The sequence below is a fragment of the Mandrillus leucophaeus genome, unplaced genomic scaffold, assembly GCF_000951045.1.
Source record: "Mandrillus leucophaeus isolate KB7577 unplaced genomic scaffold, Mleu.le_1.0 Scaffold40, whole genome shotgun sequence".
Classification (NCBI taxonomy): domain Eukaryota; kingdom Metazoa; phylum Chordata; class Mammalia; order Primates; family Cercopithecidae; genus Mandrillus; species Mandrillus leucophaeus.
Genome location: NW_012104254.1, coordinates 1,204,071 through 1,231,650, shown reverse-complemented (window position 1 = coordinate 1,231,650; position 27,580 = coordinate 1,204,071). Strand labels below are relative to the sequence as shown.

Genomic DNA, 27,580 nt, shown 5'->3' with positions numbered 1-27,580 from the left:
GTGGCTGAGAGTGGGAACAGGATGTTCTGACCTGCTACAAAATCCTGCTGTAAAAACACACCTAGAATGAACCACTTGGGAAATGGATATATTTTCTCTTACTACCATTATTCCTGGGCCTTTCTTTTTATCAGTTTGCCAACCTGCTAAGAGCCAGATTCTGGCCTTGATGTTTCTCTGCCATTGTGGTCCACATCTGTTATTATCTGGCACAGTTTGTGCTTATTAGTTGACCACAGTTACTTCTTGGAACCCAGCTGTTGGATAGACAGGGCAGATGTGGGACAAGAGAGTAGCAGAGAGATGCCATGCTCTTAGAAAAAGTGAGTACTCCTCTACTCTGTTGTTGGAAAGGGGCATAGAGGAACCCCATCAAATTAAAACCAGATTAGTGTTTGAACCTGAAAATGTCCAACTGTGTCATTAATATATTTTTTAAAACTTTGAGGAAATTGTCTGACTATTCATTTATTAAGAAAAAAAGACATTTATTAAGGAAAAAAAGGACAGAGAAGATGGTTTTGGCCTCCTGTTGTTGAAGTCTATTTCAAGAGTTGCTAGTGACATCACTTATTATTTTTTGCCTTCTCTCACCTCCACCTTACCCAAGAGAAATAATCAGAAACTAAGCGACACAATATACTGTAGAGGAGAAAGAACTTAGAGTATTTTTTTAAATATCTATTTTTAAAAATATAAAGTTAGACTTGGAACTTATGTATCTGTTTGAGGCAGCATATTCTGTTACGAGGTCATGATCACTTTACTACCATGATTATTCCCTTTCTGGATGAAAATGTCAAAAAAATCATTGGAAGTTGGTATTTTGAAATGGAAAATCACTGATGATATGACCAACTGTTATCATCTCTGCTCAGATTCTTCAGCAGGAGGGACAAGAGAACATGCAAGTGGTGGCAGGCCCTGAAATTCTCATGAATTCATGTGCCTGTCCAACAGTTACAGGTGCAAAGAGCATCTTTAAGAAACAGGTTGCTGTTCAAGGTGTATGATTTCAGAGACAGGTAGCCAATTGTGGGAGCAGATCCTAAGTTATGAATTAGTGAATTGTTGAACAGCTAATCCCTCTTAGGTCCAAAGGTTATGATTATTCATGATTTAATCTGAGATACTCCCAGATTTTACATGCCACATCTCAGTGCTGCAGTTGGCTGGAAATCACTTTGACTTTCCAGCCTTCTACTTTTGTATGGGTTGTAGAGGCCAGAAACTCAGTGGATGGACTGTTTAGAACTGAACTCCTCACCTTCCCTCAAGCCTTCCTCTTAGGTTTACTCTGTCAGGGAACTGGACATTATCATCTATCCAGCTGTCCTACCCAGCTATCCATGGGTCATCCATGACATCTTCCTCTTCTGCTTACATCCAATCTGTCACAAAGTCCTGTCAACCCCACTTCCAAAATATCTTTGAACATGATTCTGTTGCCATTTCCACAACCCTGGTTTAGGCTACCATCATCCCCCTGACTGTTTTAAACCTACTACAGCCTCCTAACCAGTCTCCCAGCCTTCCTCTTGCCCCTGTCCAATCGACACTCCATATTGAAGCCACCATGGAGCAGTCAATCAGAAACACAAATCTGAGCTTGCCATTCACTTCTCTAAGACTTTCAGTGGCTCCTATTTGATATGAATATGCTCATCAACGCAAGTCCAAATCCTTCAATGTGGCCTATAAGACCCTATCAGCAAAAGAGTATTGTGGTAGTAAGAGAGAATGAAATCCAGAAACAAAACAAAATAGAAACAAAACCAGAAAGTCTGATGGAAAACTTGGGTTGTGGTACAAAAACAGAACGTTGAAATGCCAAAATAATCCCACCAAGTTTTCTAGAAATCCTGAAATACACATCTTCATATGCATTTTCACATTTTCCTGAGTCAAAAAAAAAAAAAAAAGCTAGACTCCACATGGTGCGTTTGGCAGGAGACAGCTAAAGTGTTAGTTACTATATGTGAGAGCAGATGGAGCTGGCTGTGGAGTCCAGATGGAAGGCAGCAAACAGACTCTTCCTAAACCTCACTCCTTCCCTCCCCAGTTCAATGGCTTTTGAAACTCAAAGTTGTGTAAAAATTAATTTGCATTAAATTGCTTAAGATAATGTATTAACTACCATAGAAGGCTTCCAGCAGTTTTTAAAACTTGCTTTGAAAAACAAATAATCAAGCTATAATGGTGAACACAGACTTCCTTGGATGTTTTTAAGCATTCACATTAAAGATACCAGCCTTAAAACATATCTTTTTTGTGTTATTTGCAGAGGTTGGAAAATTAATAATAATTATTTATGTAGGTAGTTTACACACGTAACTGTGTACGACACTGTGGTATATTTATGCTTCATGTAGTTTATCTCATTAAATTCTCAAAACTACCAGGTATGTGCATTATCAACCCATTTTAGAGAGGAGAAAATCAGGCTCCGAAAGGCTACATAATTTGCCTGGGGCCACAGAGCCAGGGTTTGGTCTCAGGTCTCTGACTCCAGAGCCCAGGTTGGTAACCACCTACCATATGTGTAATGCTGGCATGTGAGTTTGACTGGGTCAGCCTGCTGGTTAGAATTATGAATGAAAAGTGCATTTCTAGATAGGAATTGCTTGTTTATGTTTAGGAATATCTCATTAGCTAATAAATGTTTTCCTTAACAGACTCAAGTGCTGCTGTGGTCTCAGATGTGTTCATATGACTTAGGTCTGTGGAGGTCAAGATTGGTCAGAGGGCAAGTAAGAGGCAGAGTCACCCTGGAAAAGAGTGAACAGGGTTCAAGGTTACCAACATACAAGGCTGAAGTTTGGCAACAAGACCGAGGGTGAAATAATAAAAAAAGACTCAGGCAGAGGCAAGGACTTAAATAGCTGATTCAGTGGGTTCATAACAGTTGAGTTCTTCTCAGACTAGAAAACAATGGCATTTAAAGGGCTCTAACTTTATAATTCCTGCCCTGTTTAAGGACATGATCATTTATTCTGCCAGAACTGTGGTATCACTACCAGAGTTAGCAGTTGCCTACCCAATACACATTTTAATCTACCTTGAGCTTAGGAGTAGCCAGGGAGATGTAAGCAGAATTCATAAAGGCTCGGAGAAAACTCTTTAAATGGGGCTTATTCAGCTGGGAGGTGCATTCTCTTGCCTTTGTCCCTATCTCTTTCTTGCCGTTGGAATATTGATATGGTTTGGCTGTCTCCCCAACCAACTCTCATCTTGGATTGTATCTCCCACAGTTGTAACCTCTGCCTAGGTTTTAGACATGACATGTCATGGGAGAAACCCAGTGGGAGGTAATTAAATTATGGGGGCAGGTCTTTCCCATGCTATTCTCATGATAGTGAATAAGTCTCATGAGATCTGATAGTTTTAAAAATGGGAGTTTCCCTGTACAAGCTCTCTCTCTTTGCCTGCTGCGACCCATGTAAGACACGACTTCCTCCTCCTTGCCTTCCACCATGACTGTGAGGCCTCCCCAGCCACATGGAACTGTAAGTCCCTTAAACCTCTCTTTCTTTTGTAAACCACCCAGTCTTCAGTATGTCTTTATCAGCAGTGTGAAAACGGACTAATGCAATAAATTGGTACCAGTAGAGTGGAGCATTGCTGAAAAGACACCCAAATATGTGGAAGCAACTTTGGAAATGGGTAACAGGCAGAGTTTGGAACAATTTGGAGGGCTCAGAAGAAGACAGGAAAATGTGGGAAAGTTTGGAACTCCCTAAAGGCTTGTTGAGTGGCTTTGACCAAAATGCTGGTAATTATATGGACAATGAAATCCAGGCTGAGGTGGTCTCAGATGGAGATGAGGAACTTGTTGGGAAGTGGAGCAAAGGTGACTCTTGTTATGTTTTAGCAAAGAGACTGGCAGCATTTTGTCCCTGCCCTAGAGATTTGTGGAACTTTGAACTTGAGAGAGATGATTAAGGGTATCTGGTGGAAGAAACTGCTAAGCAGCAAAGCATTCAAGAGGTGACTTGGGTGCTGTTAAAGGGTATATGAAACACAGTGTAAAACTTTGGAAAATTTGCAGGCTGACAATGCAATAGAAAAGAAAATACCATTTTCTGAGGAGAAACTCAAGCCAGCTTCAGAAATTTGCATAAGTAATGAGGAACTGAAAGTTAATCCCCAAGACAACAGGGAAAATGTTTCCAGGCCATGTCAGTGGTCTTCACAGCAGCCCCTCCCATGACAGGCCCAGAGGCCTAGGAAGAAAAAATGGCTTCATGGGCCAAGCCCAGGGTCCCCCTGCTGTGTGCAGTCTAGGGACTTGGTGCCCTGTATCCCAGTCACTCTAGCCATGGCTAAAAGGGGCCAAGGTACAGCTTGGGCAGTGGCTTCAGAGGGTGCAAGTCCCAAGCCTTGGCAGCTTTCACATGGTGTTGAGCTTGCAAGTCCACAGAAGTCAAGAATTGAGGTTTGGAAATCTCTGCCTAGGTTTTAGAGGATGTATGGAAATGCCTGGATGCCCAGGAAGAAGTCTGCTGCAGGGGCGGGGCCCTCATGGAGAAACTCTGCTAGGGCAGTGTGGAAGCAAATGTTGGAGGTGGGGGAGCCCCCACACAGAGTCACCACCTGGGCATTGCCTAGTGGAGCTGTGAGAAGATGGCCACCATCCTCCAGACCCCAGAATGGTAGATCTACTGACAGCTTGCATTATGCACCTGGAAAAGCCACAGATTTTCGACGCCAGCCCATGAAAATAGCCGGGAGGGAGGCTGTACCCTACAAAGCCACAGGGGCAGAGCTGCCCAAGACCATGGGAACCTACCTCTTGCATCAGCATAACCTGGATGTGAGACATGGAGTCAAAGGAGATCATTTTGGAGCTTGAAGATTTGACTGCCCCACTGGATTTCAGACTTGCATGGGACCTTTAGCCCCTTTGTTTTGGCCAATTTCTCCTATTTGGAACAGCTGTATTTACCCAATACCTGTACCCCCATTTTATCTAGGAAGTGACTACCTTGCTTTTGATTTTACTGGTTCATAGGCAGAAGGGATTTGCCTTGTCTCAGATGAGACTTTGGACTGTGAACTTTTGAGTTAATGCTGAAATGAGCTAAGACTTTGGGAGACTATTGGGAAAACATGATTGGTTTTGAAATGTGGGGATATGAGATCTGGGTGGGGCCAGTGGTGGAATGATATGGCTTGGCTGTGTCCCCACCCAAATCTCATCTCAAATTGTAACTCCCACAATTCCCACATGTCATAGGAGGAACCCAGTGGGAGGTAACTGAATTATGTGGGCAGGTCTTTCCCATGCTGTTCTCATAATATTGAATAAGTCTCAAAAAGTCTGACAGTTTTAAAAACGTGAGTTTCCCTGCACAAGCTCTTTCTCTTTGCCTGCTGCCATCCATGTAAAATGTGATGCTTCACCTTGCCTTCCACCATGATTGTGAGGCCTCCTCAGCCACATGGAACTGTATTTTTTCTTTTGTAAATCGACCAGTCTTGGGTATGTCTATCAGCAGTGTGAAAACAGACTAATACAAATATGCACATTATAGCTGGAGCCAGAGTGACCATTTTGTGACTATGAGGTAAACTTGACTATGGCAGCCATGTGCTAAGGAAAGATAAAGGAGAACTACGTTTCTTTACCTTTTTCTTTCTTTTTTTGTTTTTAGAGTCTCACTCTGTCACCCAGGCTGGAGTGCTGTGGCGCAATCTCAGCTCACTGCAACCTCCACCTGGGTTCAAGTGATTCTCTTGCCTCTGCCTCTCTAGTAGCTGGGATTTCAGGTGTGTGCCACCAGGCCTGGTTAGTTGTGTATATATATAATTTCTTTTAGTGAGACGGGGTTTCACTATGTTGGACAGACTGGTTGTGAACTCCTGACCTCAAGTGATCCACCACTTTGGCCTCCCAAAGTGCTGGGATTACAGGCATGAGCCACCATGCCTGGCTGAGAACTAGGTTTCTGATGGCTATGGAACTGCCATATAATAGCACTACAGCATTGGCTTTTCTAGATTATTTTTATTTTTCACTAGGAGCTGAATATAATTCCTAAATGAGAAAACTGATTTCATATTGTAGGTCTCTGTTTTCTGACTACTTGTGCAGGGCACAGTGTTTTAGGCGTCTTGATACTTGGACAAATTGATGCCCTGCATTGGAGGACTGTGTCTCTGTGTGTGTGTGTGTGTGTGTGTGTGTGTGTGTGTTTGTGTGTGTGTTATGAGTAGCTTTTTTTTGGCAGTGAGCTGTAAGTGAACTCTAGTAGACAAGAGAGGCTGTACATTGTCCCTTTACCCGTCTGCTGGTAACAGAACCCATTCCATGTGCTCTGATTAGTTCAGGCCAGACCAATGGAGAGCCCCAGTGATTGGTTTAGGGATTTTTTCTGTTTAGTAGGCAATATTTGAGATTTTAAAATCTAAATAATATGAGGCAGTTACCCAAAAAGCAGTAAAGATGATAAAGTCACAAAGATAATTGCTTAGTATGAAGGCATATTAGCTCATTAGACTCCAACACAACAATAATTCAGATTTGCAATTGGAATATTAAGGGCATAGTCTACCCAAGTTATACAAAAGATGATGTTTGTAGCATCAATGTCTAATATTCTGTAAGCTAATTATGTACTAGTAATAAGTTAGGAAGAGACCATTTTCTCCCCCAAGATTCGAAGCAGATTAGTCGTGCATGTAAAAGTGAAAATGCAACAATGCTTTATAGCAGTTTTATCTCCATCTTTCTTTTCTCTTTCCAGTTCCTTCCTGACCTCTCAGGTTACTTGTTTTGCTTATTTATATGCACAAGAGACTCTTTTGTGGAAAATAATATTCACAAATGACATTAACATTCTGAATTAATGAGGCAGGGATGTTAGTCTTTTTGGATTAACTGCCTTGTTATTTCCATAATGTAGGGCAAGCGTCTGAAACTAAAATGTTTACAGGGCCAGGTCACTAAAGTTAATGAATGAAGTAGGCTGCATGATAGAGTTGGGGGTGGTGGGGACTATGGCAAACTGGACATTTTACAATTTTAAAAACTATATTCAACTAAATGAAACATGTCTGTGAGTTGAATCTATTCTGTGGGCCACCTGTTTGCTTGCTGTGATAGAAAGTAAAGCACATCTTGCTAACATGAATTAACTATTGAATATTCACGTGCCCTATGTTCCAGAAGCCATACTTGGAGTTCTTCATATGTGAGCTGATTACAACTCAGAATGGTGCTGTGAGATAGCTAGTATTGGCTCTGTTTTGACAGATATGGGACCTGGGATTGGAAAAACTAAGTTAAAGAGCCAAAGTTTACACGGTTAAGTACACAGCAGAGCTGAAATATCAGTCCAGGCTTGGCTGAGTACAAGGCTCATGGTGTCTTTACATCAAGGGTCTCAACTGGAACGCTAGTAACAATGGGTGTCTCACACCTTACTGCAGTGTTGAGGACAATGGTGCAACTTCTTTTATTCTACGTCTCTGATGCTGGTTCAGAACAGATTCACAGGAAAGTGGAGGTCTTGCTAAGTAAAGAAGACACACTACTTCCCAGACGTTAGATGTAGTCTGTGCATCTTTTATCTGTGACTTATCTACTCTACCCTGCCCTGGGAAAGTAAAACAAGAGTTTTAAGTTGTAAAGGACAGGCAAGCCTAAAGACAGCTCATGTAAATGGGAGCAAGAAGAACAGTTTCTTGTGTTATAATGAGCCCCTCCAGGATGCTGTCCTTGGTTATCCTGTTGGTTGGATTTTCAGAGCAGACTGGTAGCTAATCAATCATGTTCATTGTGTCGGCAACTTTTGACTTGGAAGGAATGGCTGCTGACCCAGAAGCCACAGGCTTTGATGAATGGGGCTTCATACGAGAGGTGGTTGGAACTTGTAACTAAAAAGCGGCCACATGGTAATAATCCACTTTTCCATATACTGGAATGTTTTCTGCTAATACCATGCCACCTGAGATTTTATAGAAATATATAAAACTCTATTATTTTTTCAAAGTTCAATGTGTAAAAAGGATCATTTAAAACTTTTAGTTTGTTGAGCTGCAAACATTCATTCACTGTACATTTTTTGTATATTTCCCATGTGCCTCAAGTTCTAGGATTTCCTAAAATAATGGGTAGGGTGTCTGTGTGAGAATGGGTGTACAAATGGAGAATTGCAAATATCTGTCCTTGGTGCAAATGGTGCTCTGTGTAAGTCACTATAGGACCTCAAAGAATGGATTCCAGAATATTCTATTAGCATTGGTTTTAATTTGTTAGCTTATATTTGAGAGTGCCAAAAGAGTCCCAAAAGAGAGTTCTAATTATACACACTAATGAACTGCTTAGTGAGCACCATGCAAATATGATGACTACTGAGCATTTCTTGTGAGAGTTTAAAGGTGGCTCCCTGCCTAGCACCAGACAGTGCTCAGATCTGAGATAGAGAGGAACCATCAAGCCCATGAATCCCAATGTTCCAGATCTACAGAGGACCCAAAGCATCCAGGAGAAATGCTTTGTCTTTAGGTAAAGATCCTTGGGGGATAAAAACCCTTTATTATTTTGGTGGTCTCTCTCCCTATGGCAAGGGAAACTTCTTTTTCTTAATTGTACAGCCTAATAAAGACAGTGGGGCAGCCTCAGTAGCTCATGCCTGATCCTTGGGAGGCTGAGGTGGGAGGATCGCTTGAGACCAGGAGTTTGACACCAGCCTGGACAACACAGTGAAACCCTGTCTCTACAGAAAAATTTAAAAATTAGCTCGGTGTAGTGGTGTGCACCTGCAGTCCTAGCTACTCAGGAGGCTGAGGCAGGAGGATTTCTTGAACCCAGGAGTTCAGGGTCACAGTGAGCTATGATAGCACCACTGCACTCTAGCCTGGGTGACAGAGTGAGACCCTGTCTCCAAAAAAGAGTGACAATTTTGGGATAATAAAAATATAGAAAGAGACTATGTTACATTTACTACTAGGTATATGTCTGAGGAAGATACTGTATCATTAGCTGGCCTTCTCTTTGTCCTAGAAAGGGGCCAATCTGTCCACTGGAAGACCCGGTAGAAGGTATGTTATTGTGACTCTTCTTTAATTACATTGCTAACTCCCCAAAAGCCAAAGATATGGGAAAAGTTTGTTTGTGTAGGCACAGAGGGACCAATATTTTCAATAGTTTTATTTCATTTTTACAGTGCAGTTAAAGAGGGAACATAATAATTTTATAAATTAAACTTCCTAATGGGCAACATTTTCTATCTTTTAAATGTTGGAAAGTTTCATATTAATTTAACTCTCAAACATTGACTATATAAAATTAAATAAGCAGCCAGTAAAAAGACAAACCAGATTTCCTTTTGAATTAAATTCTAAAGCTTATATGAAAAAATAAGAATACCTAGAAAATACTGAAAAAGAATAATGAGGAAGGTGAAACTAGGATTATGAGACATTAAAATATATTATAAAGTGATATTAATTAAAATAGTATAACCAGGCAGATAAGTCAATAGAACAGATAGAAAGACTAAAATAGAACCAAAGTTAAGGGAATCAGTATATGATAATAGTGACCATTCAAATCATAAGGAAAGAGTTCAGTCAAAAACTGATGTGAAGAAAACTAGGTAAGATAAATAACAAACTTGGAAAAATATTTGTCGCTTTTGCAAATAATAAGGGTTTATTTCTTTGATAGTGAGCTCCTATGGATCAGTAAGAAAATAGCACTAGTTCAATAGAAAAATAGGCAAAAATATAAAGCATTTACAGAAGAAACACAAATGGCTTCTAAGTAAATAAATCTATACTAAAAATATGACCATACTTATTTATAATATGAAAAATGCTAATTAAAACTATAATGAGATAAATTTTATACTTATCGTATTGGCAAAATTGAAATTTGGTAATACATTGTGTTGACAAGGGCATAGAGGAATAGACATCTCAGACATCACCAGTAGGAATATAAATGGGTTCAAACTCCACAGAGAGAAATTTGGCGGTATCTATCACAATCTCAAATGCTTATACGCCAAATGCCCAGTTATCCTTCATTTCTGGGTATTTCTCCTACAAATAAAGTATGAAAATTGTGTATTTACAAGAATATTTATTGCACATTGTTTACAACAGCAAACAATTAGACACATCAATGTCCATAAATAATTAAATAATTAATTGTTTAAATAATTTATTTTTCATCTTTAAAATCTAATACTATGCAGCCATCAAAAAGAATGAGACATCTTCTGCATGGAGAACGAAAAATCTGAAAAATAAATTAAGTGTAAAGAAGCAAGATATGGAGCAGGATATACACTATGCTCATATATGTTCATATATAAATATGCACTTACACATAGATACATATGTGTGAGCATAGTATAGATACATGCATATGCACTATATTTACATAGAAAACAATGTATAAGCATTATGTATTAAAAACAGTGTAAAAACACGCTGTATCCATGGATAAACTATCTTTAGAAGCATACACAAGAATTGGTTAACAATGGTTGCCCCAGTGAAAGGAACTGGGTGACTTGCAAAAAGGAGTGTGAGGGAGGATCTCTTTTCTCTGATAATTTGTGCCTTTTGTACTTCGTGAATTGTGTTCACTGAGGGTGTCTAAACTATTTAGCAATAAAAAATTTAAAAGTCTATCATGAACAGATAGAGGAAATAGCAATCTTTGGTCATGTGTAGAAGTATTAAGGCATCTGATTGGTTAATTGTTAAAAAAGGCTTACAAGTACAGGGGCAAAAAGGAGAAATGCTTATTTCCACAAAGATCAAAAGAATTTAGTGCTTTACCACCATAATTCAAAAATAATTTTAATACCTTAATGTATGTTGCAATAACATTGTATATAAATAAGCACCCCCCTCCTTCCACTCCCCCATCCACATCACAAATAAAGGCTGACTACCTCATTGCCCCTCAACATTTCCTCTGAAAAGCGATCAATGTCTCCTGCCTGGCCATTAAATAGATTTTGAAAAACTCTTCAATCCGTATCAGTCTCATATCCTTATTTAGTTCCTCCAATTTGCCCTCAGCTGGGAATTCTGCAGGCAACTGTGATTCTGTTGTGTTCACCACTCATTTGAAGGGTCCCATCCATCATCATTTCTAGTCCTTTTCTGATGCAATGTAGCTTGTTCTTTGTCTTTCTTATAAACTGAATGGCTGTTAAATTATCCATTTATCTTCCTTCAGATTTTCTGTTCAGTTTCTCAGGCCCTATCAGGGCTGTCTTTTCTACCTTGTTTGCTGACTTTTCATTCCATTGCCCCTGTTCTTGGAGGCATCTTGGTTCACCATGCTGCCCTTCAAAACAAACTCTCTGGTTCAGTCTGCTTTTCGCTTGTTTGAAAGCAAGCAGAACTTGCTACTCAAGTAGATTTCCTTTAAAAATTCTGTTCCTTTGAATAGTTTTGAAAACTTTGAGGTAATATATTTCAAATTTTATACATAGATAGTAGGATATATTGGAACAAACCTAAAACTAAAAGTCCAAAGTCTTGGGTTCTAAACCCAGCTCTGCCATTATCAAGTCAGGTCACTTAATAGTGACCTTTCAGGGTTTTGCTTTCCCCTCCTACAGATGGTCTGCAGGTACTTACCTAGTTAACTATTCTAGAATAAAAATACCATGTTTCTTCTGTTAAAGGTGACCCAGTAAATGATCTCAGGTTTGTATAATACTAACGCCTGCACACACATTATCTCAGGCAGCACTGAGTCGTACTGGTTAGGAGTCACAGATTTGAAAGCAGAAAGAATCTATGCCCTGTCACTTACTATATATTCTTAGGTAAGTTACAGAAGCTCTATTGCTTCAGTTTTCACATCTGAAAAAAAGGATCCTCATAGCATCTAACTTGGTATCGTGAAGAGAATTACATTAGATCATGTTTGGAAAGTTAGTCTTGAGCACATACTAAGTGCTCAAAAAATGTTGTTATGGACTCACTACATCTTTGTGAGGCAGAAAGCTTGGCTATTATATATCCAAATTTACAGCAAAGATACTGAGGTTGAGAAATGATATTAATGATAACAATAGTGACTCACATGCTGGAGGGCTTTAACTATAATAGGTGTACTCTTTCCAAAGCTTTTCCACATACTTCACCTCCCTTGGTTCAGACTCTTGGAAAGGTTGCTATTGTCTATCATCAATTCCGTTTGCTCCAAGAAGAAAGTCACTTTGTGAGGCCCAAAACCTTTAAAAAGTAGCAGAGTGAAGCTGCTTTCAGCCAAACCTACAAGCCGGTGGTGATCACCATAAAAAGAAAGCTGAGGATGGTGAGCCCTCAGTTTATGAGTGTAGAGGGCAGGTTTGAAAGAGGACTCATAAAAACACTCAGCCCTTACTGCCTCCTCTTAGGCCCTCATCTTAGGTCTTTCTTCTCCCTCCTGCTGGCTATCTTTCTGTATGTCTCTGTTTCTCTATTTCTCCTTTCTTCTTTAGATTTTTCAGCTGTTCAGATCACCTGTAACACTAAAACCTAAATTCGATGATGATATATTAAATCAAAGGCTTGGAGAATAATTTGTCCTTTTTTTGTTATTTTATGGTTCTATAGCTCATCCCTCTGCTTGTAGGAGTTATTGGTTCAGATGCTGAAACTCCCCTAATTCACTGAGGCCATTGTGAGCAGCAAGTATAACCTCCCTAGTTTCTCATCCGTGAAATAAAGGCAGGAATGTTAACACCGCCACAGGGCAATTCAAGAGTGATAGGTTATTTCAGGGCATCCTGAAAGCACAAGATGCTGAGGAAATGCAAGCGCTTACTAGTAACAATGTGATAACCCAATCTTTCCCGTTCCTGTCACTCTCTTGCACTTGCTGTGTTGCTGAGGCAGCCCTGTGGGGTCTCCCAGTGGCTGGTAACAACACATACACTGCTGCAGCAGCTTGGATGAGGGAGGAGGTTGGTAGATTCAGCTGTACTGGGCATCCTGGCTGAGTAACAGAGACAGTGAATGTAAACAATTAAGATGTTCTAATAAAGGAACACAAAGAGGATCCCAGAGGCTAGAATATCTACCTCCTGGGGGCAAACAGAGGTTTCCTAAGAGCCTGTCATGTGAGCAGAGTCCTCAAGCAAGACTAGGAGTTGCATGGGGAGAGGAGGGAAGGTAGGCCTGCAGATGGCTGGGTGAGCACAGGCACGGGGTGTGGAACATTAGTGAAGTAGCAATTAGGGAAGTGGCAGGTGGCCACTTACGAGAAGAGCAGAGGGTACAAAGGAAGGAGAGAAAGGAGGTGGGATGGGAAGGTCAATTGTGCCAACTGAGATTTTTTTCCTGTAGTAAGGGGAAAGGAGGGCCCGAAGGACTTTAAGCAGGTGAGCCATGCAGTCAGCTGTGCTTTGGGAGGATAGCTGTGGTGGTGACATGGAGCCTGGAGGATGGGACTATATATATGAGACTGGGGTCAGAGTGGAGGCAGCTGGCAGGGAGGCAGTCAGGAGACCCTACTAATACAGGGGATCCAAATGAAGAAGAAAAATCATGATGGCACGACTAGAAAGTAATAGAGAAGAAAAAATACCCCAGGCATTTTGGCCTTGTTTTATAACATATTTCTTAGCTTTTTGATGGCATTGGAAGTTTTTCTGAAGTTGTCTTTTGTTTCCTGCCTTCACTGTATGCTCTGAATTCCCTTCTCTTTTATGCTTTTTACTTTGCATCTATTCTTTCATATTGAAGGCTTTGCTCAAACATTCTGTGGCCCTTATCTGTTTGCATATATTTAAATGCAAGGCACTGAAAGACGAAAGACCTATTCAAGGCAGAGTACAAAGTGGACCAAGGCAGGTAAGTGGGAGAGCCATGACTGTCAACTGGTGGCTCCATTTTAAGGGCATCCTGCAGGAAATTGGTTCATTGAGAGAATCTGAAGTGCAAGTCCATGCAGATCTTTTCTCTGAGGCTATTCTGTTTCCCTAGAGAAGAATCCCACTTTTCTGCTTCTGGGGGTATCTGGCTGCTGGCACTCCAGGTAAGTCATAGGGCATCTGAGAGTCCAGCAAATCATTCCACGGGCTTTAGATTTCAGCCACAGATTCTCTTCATGAGTACTCTGAGAGAAGAACTCTCTTCTGACTTGGCAGTGGCTACACAGTCTGTTGACCTGGCTATGTGATTGTGGGAGATTCCTGAGATCCCATTTACCAACTTCTAACCTTTCTTTCCCTCTTGTTTCCAGGCTGATTCCTCAACCTCGCTGTTGTGAATTGACTTGTGTCCTCCCAAAAGCTATGTTGAAGTTCTAACCCGGGTACCTGTGAATGTGGCCGTGTTTGGAAATAGGGTCTTTGCAGATGTTAGTTATCAAGGTAAGATGAGATCATATTGGATTAGAATGGGCCCTAAATCCAATAGTTTGTGTCTTTATAAGAAGGTCATGTGAAAACACAGACACAAGAAAATGTTATGTGAAGACAGAGGCAGAGGATGTCAAGAACTGCTAGTAGCCATCAGCAATGAGGAGAGATGCATGGAACGGACTCTCCCTCAGAGGCTTCACAAGGAACCAGTCCTGTCCACACATGGAGAGAATTCGTGGCTGAATTCTAGCTTCCAGAACTGTGAGCAAATACATTTCTGTTATTTTAAGCCACGCAGTTTACTGTACTTCGTTACAGCAGCCCTCGGAAACTAACATATCCACTCTTGGCTGTTCCTAAGTCCTGAGCCTCTCAGGCATTCCTTCTGAAAGGCAGATGGGCTGGCTCCCTGTTGCTCTCCCCTTGTGCAGACATTCTGGGAGATTACTTCCTTCTTAGCTTCCAATATTTGAGGGTAGCTTATCTCCACTTATTTTCTGTTTCCTTCAGAGTGTATATCTTTCTTTGAAAAAAAGAAATGCAACTTTATTATTTCTAATCATGCTTAATAGTATTAAATAAGTCAATAAAATGAGGTGCCAAAGTGCTCATTTCAGAATTATCTCTATTAGGAAAAAAGTAGGGGATAACTAAATAAATTACAACAAGTCAATTGATCAGAATACCAGACTGTCATTTCAAAGGATAATGTGAAAGCTGGATGCAGTGGCTCATGCCTGTAATCCCAGCACTTTGGGAGGCCAAGGCGGGTGGATCACTTTAGCTCAGAGGTTGGAGACCAGCCTGGGCAATGTGGTGAATCCTTGTCTCTACGAAAATACAAAAAATTAGCTGGGTGTGGTGGCGTGCGTCTGTAGTCCCAGCTACTCAGGAGGCTGAGGTAGGAATATTGCTTGTGTCTGGGAGGCAGAGATTGCAGTGAGCTGAGATTGCACCATTGCACTCCAGCCTGGGTAATAGAGTGAGACTCTGTCTCATAAAGAAAGAAGGGAAAAAAAAGGACAATGTAAAAATTATGTAGAAACATGGAAACATATTAAGAACTTTATGTTAAGTGACCAAAGCAGAGTGTATTACCAGAATACACTCATGTACCCTGTTAAAAATGTGTTTGGATGTGGACAGTAGTATGAAGGGGTATCAGAAATAAGAGAATGTGAGGTTCTTATTTCTCCCAACAGTCACTCATGACAATTTAGGTATTCTCTAATGTATATTTTCTTTACTCTTCTCATTTGCTTTTGATACCTCAACAGCAGAGTTTTTAACATTCACATATATATATTTCCCCTTTCCTTCCTCCCTCCTTTCCTCCTGCCCTTCCTGCTTCTTTCCTACTTCTTCTGAAGAGAGCCAAAGAAGAGAGGGCCATGAAGAAGAGGTAAATAAGCTTTTAAAATATGCTCTCTAAAAAAACTAGATAGTTACTTAAGGGAAGAGAACATTCCAAGCCTTGTAAGGACTTGGGGTTAAGAGACATTTAGCTTCATTATTCCAAAGCAGAAATCCTTTTAAAAAAGAGTTACGTATGTTGGTCAGCTGGATAAGGAGAATTTAAGATAAGAATTAAGATCTTATCTTAAATCTGTCCTCAAAAACCTTATTGGGGGTATATTCTATTTTTTCCATTGGATTCCAGCATTTTAATATGGATTCATGGCACTGTTTGAGCTCATGAAATATATATGAATAGGAATATATTAACACTAACATATAAAGAATGGGTCTTTTTTTCAAGGTTGCATGAAATAAAACAAATTAGAGTCCATTTTATTTACCAAAAAATATACATAGAGATGGTTGTTTATCAGGTCAAACTCCTTTTTGGAGGTGACAAACATCAAGTATTCTGGAAGAACTTTGAGATGTAGCGAAGGGTATGAGATGCCTTCACCTGCCAATTATCATGCATAATGTTGGAAGGAACAGGAACTTAATCGTTCTTCTATTAATGAGTCCTCTCTGCTACTCAGAACTTCTTCCTACCCAGCACATTCTTTTTTTACTTTTCCTTTCTTTCTTTTTTTTTTTTTTTTTTAAAGCGATGGGGTCTTGCTCTGTCACCCGGCTAGAGTGCAGTGTTGCAATCATAGCTGACTGCAGCCTCAAACTCCTGGGCTCAAGCAATCCTCCCACCACAGACTCCCAAGTAGCTGAGACTACAGGTACACACCACCATGCCTGGCTAAGAACAGAGCATATTCTTAGTTGATGTTTGCACTGATTACTTTTAGACACTAGAGGATCCTAAAAGTTTTCTAAGTCAAAGAAAGATTAAATTATAATCATGATAAATTTAGTATTTTATTGTATTATAATTTCTCAAAATCATATGTATGCAATATACAATATATATTTCTTGAAATCTATCTGTGACATATGCTAGCTCCATCTCTTAACCTGAATATTAAAATAACTAGAGGACTATATTTTCTGGCAATGCTGGATAAAAGAAAATTTAATGTCTTTCCTAGATGAAAAAGTCAAAGCTCTGAAAAATTCATGGCTATTAACTGGCCCTTTACAGTAGAATTCAACTATGATGAGAACCAAACCACTTTATAAAAAGATATCATAGGCCATATACTCCAGCTTATAGGCAGGAATATAACAGTGCATACTCTGATGAAAGGTTTTATACATAGTCATGTACCTCATAATGGCATTTCAGTCAATGATGGACCATATCTACAACCACGGCCCCATAAGGTTATAATACCATATTTCTACTGTACCTTTTCTATGTTTAAATATGTTTAGGTGCACAAATATTTACCATTGTGATACAGTTGCTTACAGTATTCAGTGCAGTAAAATGCTGTACAGGTTTGTAGCCTGGGAGCAATAGGTTATACCATATAGCCTGGGTGTGTAGGAGGCTGTACAATATAGGTTTGTGTAAGTACACTATGATGTTTGCATGATGAAATTGTCAAAGATGTATTTCTCAGAATGTATCCCTGTTGTTGAGCAACACATGACTGTATCTATAGGTGATAACTAAACGACATTATAAACTTACTTCATACATTCCACTGCTTATACTGCATCCTATCATTCACATTTCTGTTTCTTCATTCCTTTGCTCAACAAACATTGGGCTGAGCAGCTCTAATGTGCTAGCACTGTGCTAGGTGCCAGGAATATGGTGGCTCCAGGAAACCAGTCTAATGGGGAAGAGACAGAAAGATAATCACACACAGAGTGTGTGGTTATCAGGAGATGGAGACAGTGCTGTGGAATGTTGTGGGGAAGCAGAGGTTTTACAGAAGTGACAGCTTGGGCTGGTGTCTTCCAGGCAGACATGAGAGCGAGGAGGCATAGGCAGAGGCCAGGGAAAATGGACCAAAGGGCTAGTGAGTCCTGTGCTTGGGGCAAAGGGTATCTGGCAAGGAAGTGGGCAGGGTGACAGGAGATGAGGCCAAGGAATAGGTGTGGGCTTCAGAATGAATGAGAGGGTTTCTGAATGCTAAACCAAGGACTCTGGAAAGTACCTTATAGATTGTGATAGTAACCTGCGGTCTTTAAAGCAGGGAGATGCTGTGATCAGACTTTTTTTTTTTTTTTTAAAAAGATCATTTTGTCAAAAATTTGGAAGATAGACTGTAGTAGAGGGGCCTATAAATTACATAAAACCAACACTTTTGAATATTAATGTTTCTCTTCCATTCATATTTGACTAATAACACATAGAATATTTTCTGAGATAAACAGACTTTACTATCAGCAGCACTCCGATTTGGGTACATTATTATGTAACAAGGACAATATTTTGAGAATAGTAAGCCAGTGCATTATCCATTCTGTTTGAATGGTGATGCCTGGGGCTCCTCTCCTATTATCTCAGTAGGCTTCCCTCCTTCAGGCAAATGGCAGTTCCCAGCTAGAAACAAGCTGCCATCATTCAGCTTTGAAAGAGAATAACCCTGCTTGTAGCTTTGCATGGTGAAGTGGCCTTCTCCTTTCTCTATTAAGAACCAAACCTGGCTAAGTTAGATCTTCAAGTTTTACTACAAAACTCTAGCAGGAAGAACACAGAGGAGACCATATAAGGATAGTTCCCATCAGGAAAAGCAAAGCAAATGAAAATATTAGGGGAAGAGGGGAGTGGGGAGAGGGGCAGGGAGAGAGAAAAGAGGAGAAAAAGAGAGGGGAGAGAGAGGCAGAAAGAGGTAGGTGAGAGAGAGGGAGATCAGAAGTGAGTAGTCCTGGCTTCACATTCCTTGGGGGTCAAACCTTAAAGGTGAGGGGAGGGCTTATATTTCAGATTTCAGAGCCTAATTCAGGAAAATAATAGAATCTTCCTAAAGCAAGTTGGCACCACCCAGGCAGCATATTAGAAAAGACTTAGAAATTTGTGTGGACAGCAGGGTAACGAGAAAGTAGCTGGGAGTTCATGGGTGCCCCAGGGGGAATGAGGAAATGCCAAGGGAACCAGTCAGTTAGAACTGGCCAGGAAGCTGCTGGGGGTGGTGCAGGGGGCTTGCCAAGAGGCTGCCACAAGGACCACAGACTTAAGCAGCCACAGCTAGTGGCCAGGGCTGGCACAAAGTGCTCATCACACCCACACCATAGTCACACGGGGCTGGCACAGCATCACAGCCAGAGTTGCGACCAGCCACTTCTCAGTTAACCCAGAAAGACCCAACAGGCGAGATGTGCACCAGGCGTCCTTCTCCTGAAGGTCACAAAATCATCACAACCATAGGTGAGTTCCCTGGTACCTAGATGTCAGCTGGGGAGGAGAAAGAGCTCTGACTGGGAGTACTTTAACCCGAAGAGACTGAGATACTTTAATATAGTGAAGTTTAAATAATAGTCCCTGAACACAGCCACCACCCTACTCCCCATCACCAGGAAAAAGTGGAGCCAGATAGATCAGTTATAGAGAATATAGGAAGTTGTTTTCCTTCCTTCCTTCCTTGCTTCTGTCTTTCCTTCTCTCCTCCCCTTCCCTCCTCTCCCCTCTCCTCCCTTCCCCTCCCCCTCCTCTTTTTTTCCCTCCCTCTCTCTCTCTCTCCCTACATTCCTCCCTTCCTCCCTCCCTCCCTCCTTCTTTCTTTCCGTATTTTTTGAGTTATGTATGATGGCATTCCATGTATATCCCCCCTTTGTAAGGATAAGTAAGAAACTAAACCCAACTATCTCTTCCTTTCATCCACAAGAATACTAAAAGTCATAGAGAAACACAGGAAACTAACTGATTTGGGTGGTGTCTTTTTTTTTTTTTTTTTTTTTTTTAAATATCTGATGAAGTTGTTCTTAGGGAACACTGGATTGCTTTTAAAGTACTTTCATCAGTATCCAGAGAAAGTGTCCTGGAGTAGCACCTTATATCCTCTTTTCTAGTTTATCAATTTCTAACTCCCACTCTACTATTTCAACTATATGTTAAAGTTTTTTTCTCCCTTTTTCCCAGAGAGCCTATTAATATTGCATCACGTGGAATGTATTTTTCAAAATAACCATTAAAAGTGAAGGCAGAGGCTGGGCGTGGTGGCTCATGCCTGTAATCCCAGCACTTTGGGAGGCTGAGGTCTGCAGATCACTTGAGGTCAGGAGTTCAAGACCAGCCTGGCCAACATGGTGAAACCCTGCCTCTACTAAAAATACAAAAAAATTAGCTGGGCGTGGGCATGCCTGTATTCTCAGCTACTCAGGAGGCTGAGGCAGGAGAATCGCTTGAACCCGGGAGACGGAAGTTGCAGTGAGGCGAGATTATGCCATTGCACTCCAGCCTGGGCAATGAGAGCAAAATTCTATCTCAGAAAAAAAAAGTGAAGGCAGAGAAAAAAATCAAAGGTTACTGTAAATCTTAACATTAGAAGCCCTGCCTGTTTCAGAAACATCATGACATTTTAATAAAGAGGTACTACTCTTATCAAAATTTTCCTACTCTTAATGGAAAGAGAAAATTATTCTGGCTAGATGCAGGCCAGGTTACGTACTTTTACATTATCTGTGAGAAAATATCCACTCCAAAATCAAAAGCCAGTTTGGGATGAGTTAAAAATTGGATTATATTCATAATAAAAATTAAATCCCTCAGTCCTTAACAAACAAAAGATTTATAATGACTCTGCACCTCTGACATTCTAGGTACACTGAGATTTGGTTAAGTTGAGAATGAAAATAAGGAGCCAGAACTTAGCTTGCTATTGCAGAGAAAAGCTCAGAATGATACTGTGACATGAGGGTTTCTGTTTATCCCTAAGGCTGGTGTGGCAATGACACAAAGTTTGATTGTGTCTTTTTTTCTTCCTTCTTCCTTTTTTTTTTTTCCTTCAAAGATGTTGAGCAGCAGGGCTAATGGTTCCCCAGCAGGGTGCAAAGACAGCAGAACGCATAGGAATCAGATGTCAATGTATTCCTTCGAGATGCCCTGCTAGGACACAGCTAACTAACCAGGGCTTGAGTCTTCTCTTGGGGAAATGTGCTTTGATGGTTCCCTGCCCACTCTTGCCTTCGTGATTAAAAGGCTGTCACCCATAAATCACGACTTCATCCTATTACAATCATTTTCTTTCTTTCTTTCTTCCTTTCTTTCTTTCTTCCTTTCTTTCTTTCTTTCTTTTTCTTTCTTTCTTTCTTTCTTTCTTTTTCTTTTTTTCTTTCTTTCTTTCTTTCTTTCTTCCTGTCTCTCTCTTTCTTTCTTTCTTTTCTCTCTCTCTCTCTCTCTCTCTAAGGAAAAGTCTGAAGATTAAAAAGACAGCAAGTTCCAGCAAACTCTATGCTCACATATAAACATATGGATAGAAGCCTGGCCTACATCCTTATTAGATAACTATCCATCGATCTGGGACTGTTCTGTGCGTGTGTCCTACCCACCTGGCATGTTGGGAGAGCTAAATCAATGCCACAATGACATGCTGTCTTTTTCCACTTGAGATAGAACCAGTCAGCCTCTCTTGTTGACAATACATATGGTAAAGAGGACCTGCACATCGTTTTTTTTTTCTGTTTCATTTATATATTTTTATATATTTTCTGTCTGTCACTTTCTGTCAATCTCAAGATTACTTAGATAACCTCCTAGTGAATAGATTTTGGAGGAGGGGGAGTTCCTCATTGTTTTCCCTCAATGTAGTAAAAAAAATGAGTGGAACTGGAAGCTATCTCAGAGAAAAGAGTTTTGATTTTAAATGCACTGGGCATCCGAAATATACTGGTGTGGGTTGCCAACTAGGCACATAAATAAGTAGCCCTTCAGGCACCTGAGAGTAGTGATAATCTTCACCCTTTGCTTGGAGAAGAGCTAATCTCAGCAAACAGGAGCACAAGCAGAAAGTGCTTTATCTATTTCATATTTGACAAGCACAACCCTTTTAAAACCACGAAGTAAAACCGAACTACCCAGTGAAAGTCAATGAAGTCAAAAAGCTGTACCCAAACCATATGTGTATCTACTGTGCAGCTGCATGGCCACCCGCCCCTGCCAAACTCGCTGTTCTGTCCCACTGCTGTTTCCAGGAGCCTCCAGCCGTGGGGTGCCCTGGGTCAACTCCCACCCTCTGTAGACTCCAACTCTCCAAACTTCTCCACCAGCAGGAAGATCCCAGCTCTCTCTATGAGAGTGCTTGCCTTGGGCTCTACATGAAGGTTCTTGCCATCCAACCTTGCCCTTCCTTGGGGTCAGGCCTTGACTGTCAGAGGGGACATGCTTTGTCTCATGTGTACTCCTTGGTATCCTTTTGCCGTATGCCTAGACCAACATGGTAAAGCGAAGCTGAATTCTTATGATGCTGTATGTCAGACCAATCACATCAGGGATTCCTGCCACCTGCACACTTCCCACTTGTCTTTGATCCTCTCAGACTCCTTATTATTGCATTTTTATGTTCAAAACCCCAAACTTGACTTTCACTGAGTTATCTCAGTGAATGGTGTCACATCAGTGACCTTCTTGGCTTGTCACTTCCTCAAGATGTTGTGTCTTCCCACTAATGGTGATTCCTGCCCACTGACTGATTTGATTTCAGTTCAGAAGCACCAACAGTTAATGTGAGATTATCCAGTTAAATAGTGGAGGGAAGGGAGAACACTGCATAAGATGAAATAAAATAGGACCCTCAAAGAGGATACTTAAACTTACCCTACAAAGTTTCAGTTTGACGACTCTTAAAATGATTGGTTTCAAAGCCTTGTATTTAAAACTTACAAATGAAATAATGAGATTTTTTTTACTTAGTGATAATAAGGAATCAAAAAGAGCAAGATTTTCATCCCCTGTTAAATGAAAAGATATAGCAGCAAGTATGAATATGAGCTTCTGTAAACAGCTCCTTCCATATTCCCTTTCAGCATGACACATCTCTCCCCAGTCAGTTAAATAATAAAAAATGGTGCAAGAAATTTCCATCAGAGGTGAAGAAGGGCAGTAGAAAGGTCACTACACCAAAACAAAGGTCAGGGGTGAGCAGGACACAACTCTCATTTGGTGGGACCATCACTTAATCTTTCTATATGTTAATTTCCTGCAGCTGAAAATAGCAGAGGTCTCTAACCCACAGATAAGTAGTAAAGTAAAACAGATGTGAAAAATCAGGATGATATATAATGTGAAGGGATAATATTACTCCCTAAATTCTAGAAATTGCTATTTCCACTTAAATTCAAATAACTTCCTTTGTAACCTAAAGATTTCAAAGCATTTAATAGGAAGCATAAGATAAGCCCTAAAGGATTGTGAATTAGTAATAAAGCAAATTAACATGGAAAACCATATGAGGATCCTTTACAGCCTTTCCTATAACCAATCACATAGGAAGAATGTGTAGACTTTGAGTTCACTCCAAAATAGCTTTGCAAACTAGTACCAAAACTTAATCAGCTTCCCACCCCAATACATGTCTTCATCCTCCTAAGCTTTACCCAAAGTAAAAGGAATGTAGTAATTGCACGAATAATTTCTTCATCCCATTTATTGCCTAAGTGTGCACACAAAACTGAATAACGTTAAAAAGTAATTCAACATGTATAGTCCAGGTCAGTTTCACAAAGCAAGATATAAGTGACCCAAAAGTTGTTGGGCTTTGCATATGGGGGCCTGCTTATTCAGAGACACTGAGGATGGGAGGAGCCAACAGGAAGAAAAGAGAGTTGAGGATCCCCTTAAAATAAAGTATACATCATTTTCTATTTTGTTTGCCCAATCTTTCATTATTAAATAAAAGAACATTATGTTCCTTTTTTAACTAAAATAAGCAATTGTAGATTATTTTAAAACTTTACCTGACTTTATGGTATCATGTATTTAATGACTAATATAAAACAAAAATGAATTTATTTTTGTTATAGTTATTAAAAATTACATATCCATCTTCAAGACAGTATTCTAAGTTTGTCTGTTTGTTTGCAGGGTTCTGCGATAGGGCTCAGCAGTTCCTAAAAGTGCTGAAAACGAAGTGGTAGATGATCTTGAACTTGATGGTTGTGAGGTCCTTAAAAAACAATACTGTGTTTTTAATAGGGTTACATAGGGTGAGGAACTAAAGAGCTTTTGCTTTCCCTGCATGTTTCTCACTTTGAAGTTAGACAAGCAGCTCAGTCTGATTGAGCTAGGTTGGGGGTAAAGAACTTGCCAGGTTTTTACAAACGAAAGCAAATGCTTAGAAGTAGAATTAAAAGCCAATGTACACTAAACTGTTAGTGTTAACTGACGCCAGCCCTGATCCGTACTCAAAACATGGAGTGTGAACCATTCAAAGTGACACTTTTCTCCTTTCAGAAGGAGAGGCTTACACACCAAGTAGCAAAGCTGGAGTCATTAGTGCATCTCGCTCAAAATTCACTGGTGAGGATTTGCTGCATGCATCTCAGACAGGCAGATTTTGAAGCTGGAAGGTGTGTCACAAAACCCCCCCCGCTCAGACCGTGGGGTCAGAGCGGAACACTAAGTTTCCTGGAATCCTTATTCTCACATGATATTAATAAAGAAAATTTGTTAAAAAAAATTCCATGGTCAAATATGTTTGAGAAATTGAGTTGATCAAGTTTAAACAAGTTTCTTGGCCCTGTGAGCTTTTGTTGAACAGATAGTTATTAGATGATGGCTGGATGTTCATGTTCTATGGGACACAGTTTGAGAGATAGTAAATAAAATATTATTATCCCTGGTTTACAGATGAGGGAATGGAGGCTCATGGAGATTATGTCCTAGAAGGTGGTCTGCAGCCTCTTAGACCAGCTCTTCCCAGACAGGGGACAGTCAGAAGTTCAAAAAAGACAAACTGCAGCCAGAGCTCTCAGCAATGTACATACCCTGGAAATGTTTCGTAAAATGAGTGCTTTTGAGAAGCACACACTTTTCCTTTTCTGATTCAGTCAGAACATGCAGGCCCTCCCAAATCAAAGTACCTGATACAAAGGCATGCAGATGCTGTCAATCCACTCCAGTTGCAACCGAGGCAGTTCATCTTTCCGGTTCCGATCAAAAATTGCCTAGAATCAGGGGGGCGGGGGAAGAACCTTGCTTTACTACACCGAAGTATTTTACAGGGTGCTTTGTCAAACACTTTGCTACAGTGATCCATTTTTTACAAACTGAACCCTTCACAAATCACAATCAATCTTTACACATACTTTCTTCTCCTTTATCATGATGAGAAATGAAATGTTCTTACCTCTTTTTATGAGATTTGTAAGCAAATTTACTTGAACTTTCTAGCGTGCAACTTCTTGGGGCAAAAACCCGTCTTCAAATATAAGCAACTGCTACTAAATCAAGTCATCAGGTCACTGCGAATTGGGTACAGGTCAAGGGGAAAGGAATATGTTTTACTGCCACAAAAATAATGCAGGCTTTCATTTCTATAGTGAGAGGTTGGGATAGAATGGGACAGATTGGAAAATATCCTTAAAAGCACTTTTATTGTAAATAGAAACCATTTATATTACTTTTTCAGGGTGAGGGGTTGATTTGGCAATTACATATGTTTTTCAATAAGGTTCTGTCATTAATAAATTTTTAAATATTTGTCTATCATTGTGTGGATGATGGTGGATGGTACACATTATCTCTTCATTCCCAGCCCTTAAGCTTTATGATGTTATAATGTTTGAGATAATTTAGGTATATTTTTGAGAGAAATAAATGACATTTTTCTGTTGGGCAGACTTAAGGGAAACAATCAATTGGAATTTTAGTGTTAAAATTAATTCACTGAACAAACACTGCCAATTCTGTGCCAGTGAGACTGCCTCTCCCTTTGTTCTTAAGGAGTCAGGCCCAGGCCTGAGAAGCTCCCTTGTGCCCTTACTTATCTAGAAGACTGGGCTATCCAGTTATAACTTGCCCTCCCTTAATGTTATACAGTAAGTTTTATCTTTCCTCTACATAAAACGTGGCATTCACATCATTTTGGTGTCCTTATAGGCCATGAGGGCAGAGCCAAGCAATCCCCTTGGTCCAGAGGTGTTGGAAAATCCTGCATCCTTCAGATGTATGAATAAGAGTGGGAGTGGGCGGGGCAGAAATCACTAGCTGCCAAATCTGAGGAAAATATCTCCAAATTGGGGAGAAGGTCACTGATACCCACAGGCTCTTCTCATCCTTGTCTTGCAATGGGAGATGGGAAATAGCAGGAAAGAAGACTGGAATTTAGAGAAAATTGTGAAAATGTGCTGGAGAGAGGGATAGCTCTTGTGAATAATATGAGTCTTGGTCCAAAATGTCTCTTTAGAGCTGGGTGCGGTGGCTCATGCATGTAATCCTAGCACTTTGCGAGGTTGAGGTGGGAGGATCACTTGAGCCCAAGAGTTCAAGACCAGCCTGGACAACAGAGTGAGGCCCCTGTCCCTACCAAAAAAAAAAAAAAAAGTTAGCCAACTGTGGTGGCACACACGTAGTCTCAGTGACTACAAGTCTCCTCCTGAGAGGAGGCTGAGGTGAAAGGATTGCTTAAGCCCAAGAGGTTGAGGTTGTATTGAGCTATGATTGTGTCATTGCATTTCAGCCTGGGTGACAGAGTGAGACTCTGTCTCAAATAAAATAAAATAAAATAAAAATAAATAAATAAATAAACAAAATATTTCTTTAAAAAATATTATTCTGGGCTGGGTGTGGTGGTTCATGCCTGTAATTCCAGCACTTTTTGAAGCCAAGGCAGGAGGATCACTTGAGATCAGGAGTTTGAGACCAACCTAGCCAACATGGCGAAACCCTGTTTCTACTAAAAATGCAAAAAATTAGCTGGGCGTGGTGATGGGCGCCTATGATCTCAGCTACCTGGAAGGCTAAGGCAGGAGAATAACTTGAACCCGGGAGGCAGAGGTTGCAGTGAACCGAAATTGTGCCACTGCACTCCAGCCTGGGCGACAGAGCAAGACTCCATCTCAAAAAAAAAAAAAAAAAAAAAAAAATTAGGTTTTATTTTCTCTATAGTTCTCTTTGCTATATAAAATTTTCATATTTATTTAATTATTCAATTTATAGTGGATATTATAAAGTTACTTTTTAAAAAAAATGCAGTGGTTTTTAGTATATTTACAAAGTTAAGCAACTATCACTACAATTATAGAACATTATTATCATCCTCGAAGAAACCCCATACCATTAGCAGTCACTCTCGTTTTTTCCCAAACTCCCAGCCTTTAGGCAACCACTAATCTATTTTCTCTATTGATGGATTTGCTTATCCTGCACATTTCATATGAATGGAATCCTATGATATGTGGTCTTTTGTGACTTGGCCTCTTGCACTGTTTTCAAGGTTTACCCATGTAGCATGCATCAGCATTTCATTCATTTTTATTGCCGAATAATATTTCATCGTATAGATGTTTTATTTATTTGTTCATCAGTTGATTGACATTTGAGTTGCTTCCAGGATATTATGAATAATACCTGTAAACATTCACATACAACTTTTTATGTGGATGTATGTTTTCATTTCTCTTGGGGATATACCTAGAGGTAGAATTTCTAAGGCATATGGTAACTCTGTTTAACTTTTTGAGGAATTGACAAACTGTTTTTCAAAGCAGCTGCATCATTTCGCATTCCTGCTAACAATGTATGGGGTTCCAATTTTTCCACGGCCTCACCCAATGCTTGTTATTGTCTGTCTTTTTTGCTATAGCCATCTTAGCAAAAGTGGTATCTCATTGTGGTTTCAGTTTGCATTTCCCTGATGACTAATGATTTTGAGCATCTTTTCATGTGCTTTGTGGCCATTTACATATTTTCTTTGGAGATATGTCTGTTCAGATCCTTTGCCTATCTTTTAAATTGC

General features: G+C 40.2%; 1 protein-coding gene across 4 annotated transcripts in view; it reads right to left on the bottom strand.

Moving 5' to 3' along the window:
- Window positions 1-27,580, bottom strand: part of PDE11A (phosphodiesterase 11A) — a 522,267-nt gene that overhangs the window by 11,070 nt on the left and 483,617 nt on the right. For all 4 annotated transcript variants that reach the window (XM_011991832.1, XM_011991830.1, XM_011991831.1 and 1 more), the window contains one exon: window positions 24,705-24,788. In XM_011991832.1, coding sequence (XP_011847222.1) covers window positions 24,705-24,788 — 84 coding nt within the window. The remainder of the gene's footprint in view (window positions 1-24,704; window positions 24,789-27,580) is intronic.